General features: G+C 47.6%; 1 protein-coding gene and 1 non-coding gene across 2 annotated transcripts in view; both read left to right on the forward strand.

The window, feature by feature from the left end:
• The window catches only part of MYO18B (myosin XVIIIB), a 149,371-nt gene that overhangs the window by 114,726 nt on the left and 16,319 nt on the right, over nt 1-18,326 (forward strand). Inside the window, exons 40-42 of the mRNA XM_038763467.1 lie at nt 7,717-7,850; nt 10,452-10,493; nt 11,646-11,807. Coding sequence (XP_038619395.1) covers nt 7,717-7,850; nt 10,452-10,493; nt 11,646-11,807 — 338 coding nt within the window. The remainder of the gene's footprint in view (nt 1-7,716; nt 7,851-10,451; nt 10,494-11,645; nt 11,808-18,326) is intronic.
• On the forward strand, nt 8,036-8,173 carry LOC119943143. Its single transcript, XR_005455619.1, has one exon. It is a non-coding gene; the product is annotated as a small nucleolar RNA SNORA7 (small nucleolar RNA).

Genomic DNA, 18,326 nt, shown 5'->3' on the forward strand with positions numbered 1-18,326 from the left:
CCAGTCAGAAAGATCCCCAATGGCAGCCACGTCTTAGAAACATGACCCCTCCCGGGGCCCATCCTCCCTTAAACCTCTGTCCCATTTTTGAACCTGCTCCCAACAGGAAATTGACACCTCCAGCGTGGGGGTGAAACAACCGTGAGGTGGGGAGCACCAGTGGAAAGAACCCGGATTTGGGAGTCCGAGGGCCAGAGGACGTGGGTTCTAATCCCGGTTCCGCCTCATGTCTGCTGTGTGACCTTGGGCAAGTCGCTTCACTTTTCTGGGCCTCAGTTACCTCATCTGGAAAATGGGGATTGAGACTGGGAGCCCCACAGGGACAGGGATCGTGTCCAACTCTATTAGCTTGTATCCACCCTAGCGCCGCTTAGTACAGTGCTTGGCACATAGCACTTTACAAATTCTATCATTATTATTATTATTGTTGTTATTACAATGCCTGGCACATTGTAAGTACTTAACAAAGACTGCAAGCCCCATATGGGACAAGGACTATATCTGACCTGATTAATTTCTGTCTTCCCCAGCGCTTAGGGCAGTGCTTGGCACATAGTAAGCACTTAACAAATACTGCAAACCCCATATGGGACAAGGACTATATCTGACCTGATTAACTTCTGTCTTCCCCAGTGCTTAGGGCAGTGCTTGGCACATAGTAAGCACTTAAATACTGCAAACCCCATATGGTACAAGGACTATATCTGACCTGATTAACTTCTGTCTTCCCCAGTGCTTAGGGCAGTGCTTGGCACATAGTAAGCACTTAAATACTGCAAACCCCATATGGTACAAGGACTATATCTGACCTGATTAACTTCTGTCTTCCCCAGCTCTTGGAGCAGTGCTTGGCACATAGTAAGCGCTTAACAAATGTCATGATTATTTATGGTATTTGTTAAGCACTCACTGTGTGCCAGGCACTCTTCTAAGCACTGGGTTAGATCCAAGGTAGGCAGGTCTCACACGGGGCTCCCCGTCTTAGCAGGAAGGAGAACAGGTAAGGGAATCCCCATTTTGCAGATGAGGGAACTGAGGCCCAGAGAAGTGAAGTGATTTGCCCAAGGTCACATTTGGCACTGGAGTTGGGCTGCAAGGGAAAGGTTTTCTCATCAGGAACCCCGGGGTGGGATGAAGAGGCTCTGTGGGATCCTGATAAGGAACTGGCTTGCATGGGAAGTAAAAGATCACGGCGGCCACAAAGAAGGAGGGCTATGACTTTATATTCTGTGGCTCCTTTCATTCATTCATTTATTGTCGTATTTATTGAGCACTTACTGTGTGCAGAGCACTGTACTAAGCGCTTGGGAAAGGACAGTACAACAATAAACAGTGACATTCTCTACCCACGACAAGACCAAAGTCTAGAGAATGGGAGACAGACATCACTGACACGCATGGCCTAGTGGAAAGAACACAAACCTGGGAGTCAGGCTTTGGGTTCTAATTCCCCGGCTCTGCCATCTACCTGCTGGATGCCCCTGAACGAACCACTTGCTTTCTCTCGGCCTCCATTTCCTTATCTGTAAAATGGGTTTCGATGCCTGATTTCCCTTCTCCTTTGACTGGGAATCCCACGGAGGACAGGGCCTGGGCCCAACCCGACTGTCGCATCTACCGCATCCCCTAGTTCAGTGTGTAACACATAGTAAGTGCTTAAAAGTATCACAGTTATTATCATTTACTGACACTAACAAGCCAACCTACCCTCAGATGACATCAAAGGGGACCTTGAATCGGCCTGGTATGCTAATTTGATACAAACAAATTCATTCATTCATTCAATCGTACTCATTGAGCGCTTACTGTGTGCTAAGCGCTTGGGAGAATACAGTGCAATAGCAAGCAGACACATTGCCTGCCCGCAAACAAATGAAACCTATCCTTTAAAATCTTCCTTTAGTTAAGTTTACTCATCAGCCTCCCAGGCTCTGTTTTGAAAAGGAAAACTCTTATTTTGGTGTGAAATAAGCTGGCCAAATGAAAGAGAAGATTAGGTGTCCACAAGAAAATACTCTATTTGCGTAATAAGTCCTAGGGAGATCATAGGATGTATTAGTGCTTAGATTTATAAACCAATCAGACATTTATTTCTCTCAATAGAGTAAGCAAGTTCACAGCACCGCTCCCGATGCTCAGTGGTATTAATTTTCTCTGGTGTCGATGTCGGAGAAATAGAATACAACCAATGATCTTTCATTAATTGCAGAGATTTTTCCAAGTGCTGAGAATTATTTTGGTCATTTCTCTTATCAGTGTGCTTGGGGGAATTGCTTCTTGTACTTTATCAGTTGATGCTATTTTGCTTAATGGCTCATATCGGTAATCACCAGCTTAAGTTTGTTCTGCACCAAGCGAGGGCATTTATTTCAACTGACGACACTCCTTATTGTATTAAAATCTGCCGCACCTCCTCCTCCTTGCCCGCCTCTTTCATCCCACTCACCAAGAGCCTTCTGCGGGATGGAGGAAATTGGTGAAGGGATTTGTACAAGGTTGGAGAAAAGAGAAGCAGCGTGGCTTAGTGGAAAGAGCACGGACTTTGGAGTCAGAGGTCACAAATCCCAGCTCCGCCACTTGTCAGCTGTGTGACTTTGGGCAAGTCACTTCACTTCTCTGTGCCTCAGTTACCTCATCTATAAAATGGGGATTAAGACTGTGAGCCCCCCATGGGACAACCTGATCACCTTGCAACCTCCCCAGTGCTTAGAATAGTGCTTGGCACATAGTAAGCGCTTAATAAATGCCATCATTATTATTATTATTGGAGGAGTAGGAGCAAATAAAGATGAGAAAGATCCCGGCTGGTTCCAGGTCATTCAGCTTTTAGAGACCAGGGCAGGCAGGGAATAGCCCAACTCTTCATTTTCCAAATGAGCAGGGAACATAGCACTTCACAAATAATAGCATTATTTATAAGGAAAAAGAAAGTCATAGTTAACCATTTGACCAACAAGGCCTTTCTTCACCTCAAATTCTGGTTCTAAATCTTCCAGGGAAAACTTACTCCTTTAAATTTGGGCAGGGGGTAGCGGGAGGATGTAGATGTAAGCTTGCTATGGGCAGGGAATGTGTCTCCCCACTCTGTAGCTCACCTCTAGACTGTCAGCTCGTTGTGGTCAGGGAATGTGTGTTTATTGTTCTATTGTCCTCTCCCAAGTGCTTAGTACAATGCTGTGCACCCAGTAAGTGCTCAGTTAATGTCATTGACTATTGTACACCCCCCAAGACCTTAGTACAGTGTGCTGTACACAGAAAGCGCTCAATCCACAATTCTAGACTGTGAGCCCGTTGTTGGATAGGGATTGTCTCTATCTGTTGCTGAATTGTACTTTCCAAGTGCTTAGTACAGTGCTCTGCACACAGCGCTCAGTAAATACGATTGAATGAATGAATCCACACCACTGGTTGAGTGATAGATGGGGGTTAAAAATTGGCAAATTAGATGCCATTCCCCCCCCCCCCCGGCCCCCTCCACACACCCCCGCTCCCTGGGAGTTTCCCAGAGTGCTCGGGATTTTGTGGGTAGCGGGAGCCCGGCTTTTCCTCCACATGTTTTTTTAAGAAGTAGCCTTCTTCCCCCGCCCCCTAGACCTGTGCTCACCGGGATTCCAAGATTTTCATTATTTGCTCTGACAGGCCGTGGGCTCCTTTGCAAGGACCTGTCGCAACCAACACAACAAATCATCTCTCACCTCGTCACCACAGAGATGGCAATTTTGCAGCTGGCAGCTTCAATCACGTTCAGTTCTGCAGTGTATCTGCGCTCCCCCTGTGCCCTTCTCCTCTCCCCCTTCCTGATGCAGTCTGGCCCCTGCCAGTGTCTTAGAAACCCCCTGAGCCCTAAAATCAAGTCTCATTTCTTTCTGAGCCCTAAAATCTTGAAGAGATTCCACATTCTAGTTCTGACCATCTCACGGTGCCCCAATCTCACCTATCTCACCACCGACCCCAGGCCTGGAACAACCCCCCATCCTCAAATCCTACAGACGATCACTCTTCCCCACTTCCAAGCCTAATTGAAGGCCCATCTCCTCCAATAGGCCTTCCCAGACTAAGCCCCCAATTTCCTTTTCTCCCTCTCCCCTCTGCGTCACTCTGACTCACTCCCTCTGTGATTCCCCCCTGCCCCAGACCCACACCGCTTATGTCCTTATCTGGCATTTTATTTATATTGATGTCTGTCTCCTCCCTTCTTGACTGTGAGCTCGCGTGGGCAGGGAATGGGTATGCTTAGTGTTGTATTGGACTCTCCCAAGCGCTTAGGACAACAAGAGCTCATTAAATATGATTAAATGAACGGTCAGTAGATGCCACAGGGTGACAAAAGCAGCCATGGGAGAAAGTCTGTTCCCTTCCAGAGGTGCTGGAGGATCAATCTTGGTTTTGTCTCGTTCCTTTCACCCGGAATTTTTTTTCCCTCTCTCTAGAAGGTTTGTCTTCTCACCTGTGCGCTCTCCTCTTTTCCGACCACCCCACCGTTAACTTTTTTTGTTTTTAAATGGTGTCTGTTAAGTGCTTGTTAGGTGTCAAACAACTGTTCTAGGCACCGAGGTAGATATAAGTCTATCAGGTTGGACCCAATCCTTGTCCCATATGGGGCTCACAGTCTTAATTGGAGGGAGGAGAGGATTTAATCCCCACTTCTCAGATAAAGGAACTGAGGAATAGTGAAGTGGAGTGACTTGTCCACGGTCACACAGCAGACAAGCGGCAGAGCTGAGATGAGAACATAAGTTCTCTGACTCACAGGCCTGGGCTCTTTCCACTAGGCCGAAATGCTTCTCTGGCCATTATCATCAGCATCTGAAGTTATTTGGTGGAATACCTACCCATACCCTCCCTTTCTTCGAAGTCCCCTTAAAAAAAAAAATCCTACCTCCTCCAGGAAGTCTTCCCAGGATGGAACAATTCAACATTCATCCTTAGCGCTTAAGTGCTCTGCACATATAACTACTTAGTAAATACAATTGACTGACAATAAATATGATCAACTGACAAAAATTCTTAGGTACATATCTTGCTACCCTCTCAGGGTGGCACCTGGAGAGTTTCTGGTCCTCTACCAGTCTCGGCTACGGGAAGAAGAGTCAAGCAGAGGCCTACCCACTCCATTCCTAGCTTGGGCAGTGGCTAGCGAGTGGCAGGCCATCTGCTACTAGTCAAAACTCCCCCATGCTGGGCAGCAGCAGCACGGGAGAGAGTAGAGGGCGGAGACTCGAGTTTACTGCACGGAAGGTGGCTTCTGGATTTTAACCAAGAAAACTCTGTGGATCCACTACCAGAACCATTGTAGATGGAGAGCAGGGCGTTCTGGGAGACATGTGTCCAGGGTGTGGCTATGGGTCGGAAATGACTAGACGGCATAAGACAAGACGTATCTTGCTAATCTAATGTAATTTAATTCCAGCTCCGCCACTTTTCTGCCATATAACCTCGGGCAAGTCACTTACCTTCCCCGTGCTTCAGTTCTCTCATCTGTAAATGGGGATTCAATTCCTTTTCTCCCTCCTACTTAGAATGCGGACGTCATGTGGAACCTGATTATCCTGTATCTACCACTAAGTACAGTGCTTGACTCATAGGTGGCCCTTAACAATAGATATTATGATTGTTATTATCATTATTATTACTAGTCTCTTGGCCTCGCTCTGGCACTTGGTTCAGTGCTCTGCACAAAGTAAGTGCTCACCATGGCCTTTGATCGATTGGCAGTGTTCTCAGCCCTGAAGGGGAGATGCAAGAGAAATAGCAGACTAAGTCCCTGCCCTCAAGGAGCGTCCAATCCAACAGAGTGGAAACCAACACAAACATGAAGTTAACTGGATGATTTCCACAGTTGTCTCTTGGGGGCCTGTCCTAATGTTGCAATTCAGAAAACTATTTGCTGAGCTTTTTAGTAGTAGAAGTTGTCATCCTCATTGTTGTATTAACAGTAATAGGGATAATAATAATAACAACAGTAATGATGGGATTTGTTAAGAGCTTACTCTGGGCCAAGCACATTCTAAGCACAGGGGTGGATACAAGGTGATCAGGTTGTCCCACGTGGGGCTCACAGTCTTAATCCCCATTTGACAGATGAGATCACTGAGGCAGAGAAGCAAAGTGACTTGTTCAAAGTCGCCCAGCTGACAGGTGGCAGAGGCGGGACTAGAACCCATGACCTCTGACTCCCAAGCCTGGGTTCTTTCTACTAAGCCATGCTGCTCTTAGAAATTATAAGTAGAAATTATGGTATTGTAATAGTAGTAATAATAGTAATAATTATAATAATGGAATGTAAATACTTCCTCTGCATCAAGCACTGGGGAAGATACAATACAATCAGAGGAGACCTGATCTCTGTCCCATATGGAGCGCCAAGGCTAAGAGGAAGGGGCAGGGGTTTGGAATCCCCATTTTACAGTTGATGGAATGGAGGCACAGAGCAGTTCAGTGACTTGCCCACGGTCGCACCGCAGGCTCGTGATGGCATCGGGATTAGAACCCAAGTCTTCCGACTCCCAGGCCGGTGCCCTTTCCCCGGAGCCCCTTCGCTTCTCCATCGAGGGGCCGCCAGGTGCAAAGCCTATTGGGAAATGCAACAGAAAGGGCAGGCGCATTGCTGGCCCACCGGGTGCTTCCTCTGGCCCCGTCCGTTGGCCGGCTACTCAGGCCCCGTCACCGGTCTGCATCATCTTCCCAGCACTGCTTCTGATCTAATGTCATCATCCTGCCTGGAGGACCCAGCCCGGCAGCGTCACCCAGTGGTTAGAGCCCGGGCCTGGGAGTCTGAAGGTCACGAGTTCTAATCTCAGCCCTGCCACTTGTCTGCTGTGTGGCCTTGGGCAAGCTGCTTCCCCTCTCTGGGCCTGTAACCTCATCTGTAAAGTGGGGATTAGTAATAATAATGATGGCATTTTTTAAGTGCTTACTATGTGCAAAACACTGTTCTAAGCGCTGGGGGATACAAGGTGATCAGGTTGTCCCACAGGAGGCTCACAGTCTTAATCCCCATTTTACAGATGAGGGAACTGTGGCACAGAGAAGTTAAGTGACTTGCCCGAAGTCACACAGCTGACAATTGGTGGAGCCGGGTTTCAAACCCATGACCACTGACTCCAAAGCCCGGGCTCTTTCCACTGAGCCACGCTGCTTCTCATGAAGCAGCGATGAAGACTGGGAGCCCTGTGCGGGACAGGGACTGCTTCCAGCCTGATTTGTTTGTATCCACCCCAGTGCTTAGTACAGTGCCTGGCGCATAGTAAGTGCTTAACAAATACCAGAATTATTATCTGGGTTCATTCATTCATTCAATCATATTTATTGAGCACTTACTCTACACGGAGCACTATACTAAGCGCTTAGGAGAGTACAGAACAACAATGAATAGACACATTACCTACCCACAACGAGCTTACGGTATGCGGAGGGGGAGTCAGACATCAGTACAGATAATCTCAAATCTGCCATTTGTCCTCTCTGTGACCTTGGATGAGTCACTTCACTTCTCTGGGCCTCAGGGCCCTCATCTGTAAAATGAGGATGAAGACCGTGAGCCCCTTTTGGGACAGAGATTGTGTCCAACCTGATTAACTTGTGACTACCCCAGTGCTTAGTGCAGTGCCTGGCAAGTAGGATGCACTTAACAAATACCACAAAAACAAAACAAAACATGAAACATTGCGCAGGGCAGTCTTGCTTAAAGTCAACCTGCGGGTGTCTGGCTCCTAGGAGAAGCACGTGGAAGAACTGTCGGCTGCGAGGCAGACGTTGCAGGCGGACCTCGAGACGGCCATCAGGCGGATCGCCGATCTTCAGCTCGCCCTGGAAGAGGTGGAGTCTAGTGACGACAGCGACACCGAAAGGTAACCGCCGGGCTGAGAACGCCACCGGGCCGGCGTTCGAAGTGGGCTAGAGCCGTGGTCGGGACAATTAAAGTCGAGGGAGGGGACAGAGGTGGGCCTGCCCAGAGGCAGATGTAGCCAGAAGTTTGGCTTTCGGGGAAAAAGGAGAGTGATTATTATCATTTAGTAGTGGTAGTAATAGTAGTCCCCTCTCAGGGTGGCACCCGGAGAGTTTCCAGTCCTCTACCAGTCCTGGCTATGGGAAGGAGAGTCAAGCAGAGGCCTGCCCATTCCATTCCTAGCCTGGCCAGTGGCTAGCGAGTGGAAGGCAATCTGCTATAAGTCAAAACTCGCCCTTGCTGGGCAGCAGTGGTGTGGGGGAGAGTCGAGGGTGGAGACTTGAGTCTACTGTGCGGAAGGTGGCAGTGGTAAACCACTTCTGGATTTTGACCAAGAAAACTCTGTGGGTGCACTACCAGAACGATGGCAGGTGGAGAGCTGGGGGTTCTGGGAGATACGTGTCCGTGGTGTCACTATGGGTTGGAAACGACTCGACGGCATAAGACAAAACAAGTAGTAGTAGTAATAGTTGTTGTAGTAGTAGTAGTAGTAGTTGTTGTAGTAGTAATAATAATAATAATTATGGTACTTCTTAAGTGCTTGCCATGTGCCAAGCACTGTTCTAAGCAAGAGATAGAGACAAGTTAATCAAGTTGGACACAGTCCTTGTCGCACTTGAGGCTCATGCTCTCAATCCCCATTTTACAGAGTAGGGAACTGGGGCCTGGAGAAGTGAAGTTACTGGCCCAAGGTCACACAGCAGACTTGTGGCGGAGCCAGGATTAGAACCCAGATCCCTCTGACTCTCAGGCCAGTGCTCTGTCCACTAAGCCACACAGTGGTAGGGTATTGGTTAAGTGCTTACTGTTTGTGAAGCGCATAGTATTCTAGCCCAAATATCTGCTCTAAATGTGCTGTGGACAGGGAATGTGTCTGCCAACGTTTTTATATTGTACTCCCCAACCTGCTTAGTCCAGTGCTCTGAGCACAGTGAGCTCTCAGTAATACTAGCGGTAATAATAATAATAATGGTATTTGTTAAGTGCTTACTATGTGCCAAGCACTGCTGTTAGCACTGGGGATATACAAGGTTATCAGGTTGTCCCAGGTGGGGCTCACAGTCTTAATCCCCATTTTACAGATGAGGTAACTGAGGTACAGAGAAGTGCAGTGACTTGCCCAAGGTCACATAGCTGGCAAGTGGCAGAGCCGGGATTAGAACCCATGACCTCTGATTCCCAAGCCCGGGCTCTTTCCACTAAGCCACCCTGCTTCTCTACTGTTTGATTGGTTGTTGTGGACAGGGGATGTGTCTGGCAACTCTGTTGTACTGTACTCTCCCAAGCACTTAGTACAGTGCTCTGCACATAGTACGCGCTCAATAAATACCATTGATGTTGATGATGGAAATTTACGTTACAGCAAAAGAGGGGGCTGATTTTCACTGAAAAAAACTGGCCCATTTGTCTCTAGAAACATTCATTCGTTCATCAGTTCATTCAGTCATATTTATTGAGCGCTTACCATGTGCAAAGCACTGTAGTAAGTGCTTGGGAAAGGACAATACAACAATAAACAGTCACATCCCCTGCAACCAACAAGCTCACAGTCTAGAGAAGGGGACAGATATTAATATACATAAATAAATAAGTACATTACAACTATAATAAATTACATATATAAATAAATGCATTATCAATATAATAAATAAATTACAGATATAGAAGAGAAGCAGAGAAGCAGCATCAACCAATGGAAAGAGTCCAGGCCTGGGAGTCAGGGGACCTGGGTTCTCATCCCGGCTCTGTCACTTGCCTGCTGTGAGACCTTGGGCAATCAGTCATATTTATTGAGTGCTTACTGTGTGCAGAACACTGTACTAAGCGCTTGGGAAGTACAAGTTGGCAACATATAGAGACGGTCCCTACCCAACAGTGGGCTCACAGTCTAGAAGGGGGAGACAGAGAACAAAACAAAACATATTAACAAAATAAAATAAATAGAATAGATATGTACAAGTAAAATAAATCAATAAATAGTCTCTTCACTTATCTGGGCCTCAGTTTCCCCATCTGTAGTAGCTCTAGACCCTAAGATCATTGTGGGCAGGGATCATAACTACCAACTCCGTTGTATTGTGTTCTCCCAAATGCTTCGTCCAGTGCTCTGCACAAGGTAAGTGCTCAATAAATACCACTGATGGATTGTTAAAGTGGGGATTCAGTCCTTTTCCCTGTCATCAATCGTATTTATTGAGCGCTTACTATGTGCAGAGCACTGTACTAAGCGCTGTGGGACAGGGATTGTGTCCAAGCTGATTATCTCGCATCTCCCCAGAGCTGAGTTCAGTGCAAGGCACATAGTAATCACTTAATGAAGTACCACTTCTCATATTATTATAAATATTACATTATTACAGTCTAGAGGGGAAGACAGACATTAACATAAGTTAGCAGTCACGTTCCCTGCTCGTAACGAGCTTCCGGTCTAGAGGGGGTGACAGACATCAAGATAAATAAATAGGTGATTTATCATTTGTCCTTTCCTGTTCCTTGGTCACAGTGTCCAGACCACGCTGGAGTCTACATGTTCCCCCAGGCGGCGGTAAGTGACACCCCTGAGTAGACCAGAGCCACGCCACCTCAAATCAATTCCTGCTACTATTAGGAATAAAAATAGCTCAGGAAGGAGGATGGTGAGCTCTTGTCAGTTGTTGAGCGCTTTTTTTGTTCCAAAGCATTTTTACCTTCATGATCTCAGTTTATCCTTGCAATAGGCCTGGGAGGTAGGGAGAAGTAGATGAGGAGATTGAGGTCCAGACAGGTGGAGTGACATGTCTAAAGTCACTCATCAGGACAATGGCTGAGCTGGGATAAAACCAATAATAACAATAATAACAATGATAATCATTCTGGTTCCACCACTTGTCCGCTGTGTGACCTTAGGAAAGTCACACACTTTGTGTCTCAGTTACCTCATCTGTTACATGGGGATTGAGATTGTGAGCCCCACGTGGGTCATGGACTGTGTCCAATCCAATTTGCTTGTATCCACCCCAGCGCTTAGTACAACGCCTGGCACATAGAAAGCGCCTAACAAACACCACAATTATTATTATTAAAATGGGGATTCAATACCTGTTCTCTCTGCTATTGACACTGTGAGTCCCATATAGGGTAGGGACTATGTCGACTAGATTATCTTGTATCTAGTCCAGTACTTTGAACAGTGCTTGAAACATGGTAAGTGCTTAGCAAATATCACTGAAGTAATAGTGATAATAGTGCTGTTTGTTAAGCATTTGCCACGTGCCAAGCCCTGAGATGGACACAGTCTAATCAGAGTCAGACACGGGCCCATAAGGCACTCACAGTCTAAACAAGAGGGAGAAGAAGAATTTTGTCCCCATTTTACAGATGAGGAAACTGAAGTCCAGAGAGGGCCAGTGACTTGTCTAAAGGCACACAGCAGGAAAGGGCTAGAGCAGGGGTTGGAGCCCAAGGCTACTGACCCCCAGCCCCACCCTCTTTCCTCAGGGACCACTCGATTTCCAGCTTCCAGCCATGCCCCGGCGGCATCAGCTGGTACTGGTGGGCCTGGGGATCAGGCAGGGTGACTCCGCCGGCCCTGGGCACTTGGGACCGCTCAGCGCAGCTCAGCACCCCTCAGTTGCACTCAGCGCCACTCCAATCCCATGCCCAGCGGTTCATGGGCGGAAAGCCCGCGGATAAACCGACTGTTCCGTGTCCGTTACAGGGCGAGCGGGTCACCGGCGGGCTCGGCCACGAGCTCTCACCCGCAAGCGAGCGTCGGATCCTGGCTGAGCACCTCCCTGGGCTGGTCCTCGCCGTCCCGCGCCAGCGGAGCCCGGAGCCTCTGCAGTCAGCCTGCTGATCGCCTCAGCGTCCTCAGCCCCAGGTAAGGCGCGCACGCCCAGGGTTATCTTCTGATGAATGACTGATTTATTCCTATGACTGTCTCTCTCTCTCCTCCTCTAGATTGGAAACTCACTGTGGGCAGGGAATCTGTCTGCTCGTTCGGTTGGCTTGTAGTCAGTAGTCACAGTGAGCGCTCGGTAAATACCACTGATTGAACAATGGGTCTTCTCTAGACTTGTCAGCACTTGATGAGATGATGAGACCAAGGCACAGAGAATGATAGCTCTGATGGTACTTGTTAAGCGCTTTACTATTTGACAAGCACTGTACTAAGCACTGAGGTAGACACCATTTGATCAAGTGGGACACAATCCCCGTCCCACAAGGGGCTCACAGTCCAAGTAGAAGTGCTGCGACTTGCCCAAGGTCACACAGCAGGCAAGTGGCAGAGGCAGGATTAGAACCCAGGTCCTGTGATTCTTTCCACTAGGTCGCTCCCCTTACTGATGCTCTGCACAGGGTAAGAACGCAGTCAGTCAATTAATCGATGGTATTTTCCTTTTCCTTTTCTTCCACTCCCTTCTGCGTCACCCTGACTTGCTCTCTTTATTCATCCTCCCACCCAGCCCCACAGCACTTATGTCCATATCCGCATTTATTGATTTCTATTCATGCCTGTCTCCCCCATCTAGACTCTAAGCTCGTTGTGGGCAGGGAATGCGTCCATTATGTTGTGCTAGCATACTCTCCGATGTGCTTAGTACAGTGCTCTGCACACAGAAAAAATGATTGATTGATTGACTGATTGAGCACTTACTGTATGCAGAGCCCTGTAGTAGGCACTCAGAAGAGTGTAGTGGATAATAATAATAATAATAATAATAATAATAATAATAACAATAATAGCATTTGTTAAGTGCTTACTATGTGCAAAGCACTGTTCTAAGCACTGGAGAGGTTACAAGGTGATCAGGTTGTCCCACGTGGGGCTCACAGTCTTCATCCCCATTTTACAGATGAGGTCACTGAGACACAGAGAAGTGAAGTGACTTGCCCAAAGTCACACAGCTGACAATTAGCGGAGCCGGGATTTGAACCCCTGACTTCTGACTCCAAAGCCCAGGCTCTCTCATTCATTCAATCGTATTTATTGAGTGCTTACTGTGTGCAGAGTACTGTACTAAGCACTTTCCACTGAGCCACGTTGCTTTTAGAGCATGGGCCTGGGAGTCAGAGGTCATGGGTTCTAATCCCTACTCCGCCACTGGTCTGCCGTGTGACCCTGGGCAAGTCACTTCAATTCTCTGGGCCTCAGGAAAATGGAAAATGGGAACTGAGACTGGGAGCCCCATTTGGGACAGGGAGTGTGTCCAACCCAAATTGCTTGTATCTACCCCAGCGCTTAGTACAGCGCCTGGCACACAGTAAGAGTTTAACAAATACCGTAATTATTATTATTATTCTTTATATAAACAAATGTCAGATATGTACATAAGTGCTGTGGGGCTGGGAAGCGGGAAGGAACAAAGGGAGCAAATCAACCAGTTGATGGTATTTATTGAGCACTTACTGTGTGCAGAGCACTGGACTAAACGCTTGGGAGAGGACAATGTAATGATATTCATTCAGTTGGTCAGTCATATTTATTGAGCACTTACTGTGTGCAGAACACTATACTAAGCACATGGAAAGTACAATTCAGCAATAAAGAGAGACAATCCCTGCCCACACTGGGCTTACAGTCTGGTGCAGGGGAGACAGACATCCAAACAAGTAAACGGGCATCAATATAAATAAATAGAATTAGAGATTAATACATACATACCTAAGTGCTGTGGGGCAGGAGGGGAGAGTCAAGGGAGCGAGTCGAGTTGATGCGGAAGGGAGGGGGAGCTGAGGAAAAGCGGGGCTTAGTCTGGGAAGGCCTGGAGGAGATGGGCCTTCAGTAGAGCTTTGAAGGGGGGATGTGTGATTGTTTGGCAGATTTGAGGAGGGAGGGCGTTCCAGGCCAGAGGTAGGACGTGGGCCAGGCAAGACAGGTGAGATGGAGGCCCAGTTAGAAGGTTAGCTGCAACAGAGGAGTGGAATGTGTGGGCTGAGAGGGAGAAGGAGAGAAGGGAGGCGAGGTAAGAGGGGGAGAGGGGACGGTCAGCTTTAAAGCCAATAATGCGGAGTTTTTGCTAGATACGGAGGTTGATAGGCAAACACCAGAGATTTTTGAGGAGGCAGGTGAGGTGGATACATTCGGTGCCCACAATGGGCTTATTGTCTATAGGATTTTCCTGTCCTTAGTAAACTCGTGGTCCTCCAGTAGTTTCCCATCTCTCATCCCTAAATGGATCATCTCTTCCTTCCCACCTGTGACATGACAGAAAGCTCAGCCCACAGCAAAAACGCCCTGCTCTTCAGCAGGTCTGCCAGAAAGGATCTGCCACTTGTCTGCCGGGTGACCTTGGACAAGTCACCTCACTTCTCGGGGCCTCAGTTCCCTCATCTGTAAAATGGGGTTTGAGATTGTGAGCCCCAGGTGGGACAGGGACTTTGTCCAACCTGATTTGCTTGTATCCACCCCAGCGCTTAGGAGAGTGCCTGGTAATTACCAAGGTTATTATTATTAGAGCTCCCATTGACATTTTTTCACTAATGGTACTTGTGAAGCACTTACTAAATGTCAGGTACTTTTCTAAGCACTGGGGTAGAAACAAGATAATCAGGTTGGACTCAGCCCCTGTCCCACTTGGGACTTGAAGTCTAAGTAGTCGGGAATGGAATTTAACCCCCATTTTACAGATGAGGTAACTGAGGCCCAGAGAAGTGAAGTTACTTGCCCAAAGTCACACAGCAGACACGTGGTGGAGGTGGGATTAGAACCCAGGACCTTCTGACTCCCAGGCCCAGGCTGTATCCACTGTGCCATGCTGCTTTGTTCCCAAGGGCTTAGTACAGTGCTCCACACAAAGAAAGTGCTCAGTAAATGCGATTGGTTGATTGAGTGTCTGTAATTCTTCCTCCCTTCAAGACCCTGCTGAGAGCTCACCTCCTCCAGGAGGCCTTCCCAGATTGAGCCCCTTCCTTCCTCTCCACCTCGTCCCCCTCTCCATACCCCCCATCTTACCTCCTTCCCTTCCCCACAGCACCTGTATATATGTATATATGTTTGTACATACTTATTACTCTATTTATTTATTTATTTTATTTGTACATATCTATTCTATTTATTTTCTTTTGTTAATATGTTTGGTTTTGTTCTCTGTCTCCCCCTTTTAGACTGTGAGCCCACTGTTGGGTAGGGACTGTCTCTATATGTTGCCAATTTGTACTTCCCAAGAGCTTAGTACAGTGCTCTGCACATAGGAAGCGCTCAATAAATACGATAGATGATGATGATGATGATGTAATTCCCCACCTTGCCTGTTTCTTAATGTCTGCCTCCCTCCGGAGATTGCTAGCTTCCTGCGGCCAGCGGGATTGTGTCTATCAACCCTGTCGTGTTGTACATTCCCAAGCACTTAGTACAGTGCTCTGCACACAGTAAGCACTCAATAAATGCCATTGATGGATGGAGTGATTGATGGATAGAATGGGGGACAGACTCTCCCTAAAAGATGACAGAACAACCTCAATCCACAGCAGTATTTTTTATGGTATTCGTTAGGCGCTTACTATGTGCCAGGCACTGTTCTAAGCACTGGCGTAGATCTAAACTAATCAGGTTGAACACAGTCCGTGTCCCACATGGGCCTCAGTCTTAATCCCCATTTTCCAGATGAGGCAGCTGAGCCCCAGAGAAGTGAAATGACTTGCCCAAGGTCACACAGCAGACAAAGCACTCAGTACAGCGCTCTGCATGCAGTAAACGCTCAATAAAAATACGATTGAATTCATTCATTGCCTCAGTCTTAATCCCCATTTTCCAGATGAGGCAGCTGAGCCCCAGAGAAGTGAAATGACTTGCCCAAGGTCACACAGCAGACAAAGCACTCAGTACAGCGCTCTGCATGCAGTAAACGCTCAATAAAAATACGATTGAATTCATTCATTCATTCAATCATATTTATTGAGCGCTTACTGTGTGCCGAACACTGTACTAAGCGCTTGGGAAGTACAAGTCGGCAACATATAGGGACGGTCCCTACCCAACAACGGGCTCATGAATGAATGAAAGTGGTGGAGCCGGGATTAGAACCCAGGTCCTTCTGTCTCCTAAGACTTATCCACTCTGCCATTCTGCTTCTCCAAGAGAAGTGACTTGCTCAAGGTCACACATTCATTCATTCAATCGTATTTATTGAGCGCTTACAGTATGCAGAGCACTGAACTAAGCGCTTAATCTGACAAGTGGCGGAGCCAGGATTAGAACCCAGGTCCCACAGTCTATCCACGAGACCACCCTGCTTCCCCAGTTCTTTCCATTATTAGGGCGGAAAGAATTGAACGTCTACAAGGATACTCCCTGGGGCCAAGCACAATTCTGGAGTTCCTAAAGGGGATCCCAGACAGGAGAGAGCAGACGGGGACCGCTTTTATCGGCCATGTTTGAAATCCGTTCTGGAGCCAAGAAGCGCAGAATGCTTGATCTCATTTCCCCTAGCCCATTTAGTTTTCTGTCACCAGGGCGGCCTGCTTGTAATTACCGGCGAATGGCGATAAATCAGAAATGCTGGATTAAACAGAAGCATAATTAAAATGAAATGCACTGGACTCTAAATCAGGAAGGGCCATCTCAGTCGAGGTCGAGAGAGAGAGAACTCCGAGGCCCCGGATCGGGCCAGGAAATAAACCGGGGTTTCTGGCAGGGTTGAAAGAAATGTCGCGTGTGATCCGAAGTCTAACAAAAGAAGGGGGGAAATTAACCTTGCCGGTTAATCGGTTATTGGTAAATGGGCACCGTTGATCTAAGCCTGAAATGAAATGAAAATATTATCAAAGGGAAGCAAACGGAATATGGTGAGCGCAGCGAGTTAATTGAAATGAGATTGACTGATTCCTTCTTCTAATTAAATACAGGAGTCTCTGGAAAGCGCCTTGGCCCCCGTAATGAAGCGTTAATCTCCCCTGGCTCCGGCTTTCTGTGTTAATACAAGAGGCGCCTCTCCTCCTCCTTGCTTGGGCCGGGAGAGAATCTGACAAGATGGGCAGGGGCGTGATGCTCTTTTCTTCTCCAGACTGCTGTATTGAACAGAGGGAAGTCACCCCCTGAAAACTGGAGCTCCCCAGTTCCCCGGGTTCTCAGAAACAAGTCACTCAGACAGCCGGTCAGAGGTATTGTTTGATCACCTCCCGTGCTGTCCTGAGCGCTAGGGAGAGAATACCAAAAGCGGTAGACAGAGACCCTGCCCTCCAGAACGGTTGAGGGGCAGAGCAGTTTACAGCCAGGTATGAATTAACTGGGAGTCAGAGGTCCTGGGTTCTAATCCCAGCTCTGCCCCTTACCTTCTGGGTGACCTTGGGCAAGTCACTTCACTTTTCTCTGGGCCTCAGTTCCCTCATCCTTAAAATGGGGATGAAGACCGCGAGCCCCATATGGGACACAGACTGTGTCCAACCTGATTACCTTGTAACTACCCCAGTGCTTAGAACAGTGTCTGACACATAGTAAGTGCTTAGCAAATAGCATAAATTCTCTGGACCTCCATGTCCTCCATCAGTTAAACGATCTCCCTTCTGCTTAGACTGTGAGCTTGTGGGTTCCGTGTGGGACGGGGACAGTGTCCGGCCTGCTTTAATTTGTTCTGACCCCAGGGCTTAGCCTTGTGCTGATTTATTTATTTCAGTAGTTTTTGTTGCTATTCATAATAATAATAATAATAATATTGATTATGGTAGTGGTTAAGCGCTTACTATGTGCCAAGCACTGGTCTAAGCGCTAGGATAGACCCAAGTCAATCAAGTTGGACACAGTCCCTGTCCCATATGGGGCTCACAGCAAATGCTTAGTACAGTGCTCTGCACACAGTAAGTGCTCAATAAATATGATTGATTGATTGATTGATTGATTAACCTTGCTGGTTAATCAGTTAATCTTAGAGAAGCAGCATGGTTTAGTGGCTAGAGCCCAGGCCTGGGAGTCAGAAGGTCATGGGTTCTAATCCCGGCTTCCCCACTTGTCTGCTGTGTGACCTTGGGCAAGTCACTTCACTTCTCTGGGCCTCAGTTTCCTCATCTACATTGAATGACTGTGAGCCCTATGTGGGACAGGGACTCTGACCCATGCGATCAGCTTGTATCCCCCCAGCACTTGGTACAGTGCCTGGCACATAGTAAGCGGAGAAGCAGCGTGGCTCAGTGGAAAGAGCATGGGCTTGGGAGCCAGAGGTCATGGGTTCTAATGCCGGCTCCACCACTTGTCAGCTGTGTGACTTTGGGCAAGTCACTTAACTTCTCTGGGCCTCAGTTACCTCATCTGTAAAATGGGGATTAAGACTGTGAGCCCCATGTGGGACAACCTGATCACCTTGTATCCCTTTCAGCGCTTAGAACAGTGCTTGGCACATAGTAAGCGCTTAGCAAATGTCATTATTATTATTATTATTAAATACCATCATTGTTATTATTATTA

Source organism: Tachyglossus aculeatus, chromosome 21 (genome assembly GCF_015852505.1).
Source record: "Tachyglossus aculeatus isolate mTacAcu1 chromosome 21, mTacAcu1.pri, whole genome shotgun sequence".
NCBI lineage: Eukaryota > Metazoa > Chordata > Mammalia > Monotremata > Tachyglossidae > Tachyglossus > Tachyglossus aculeatus.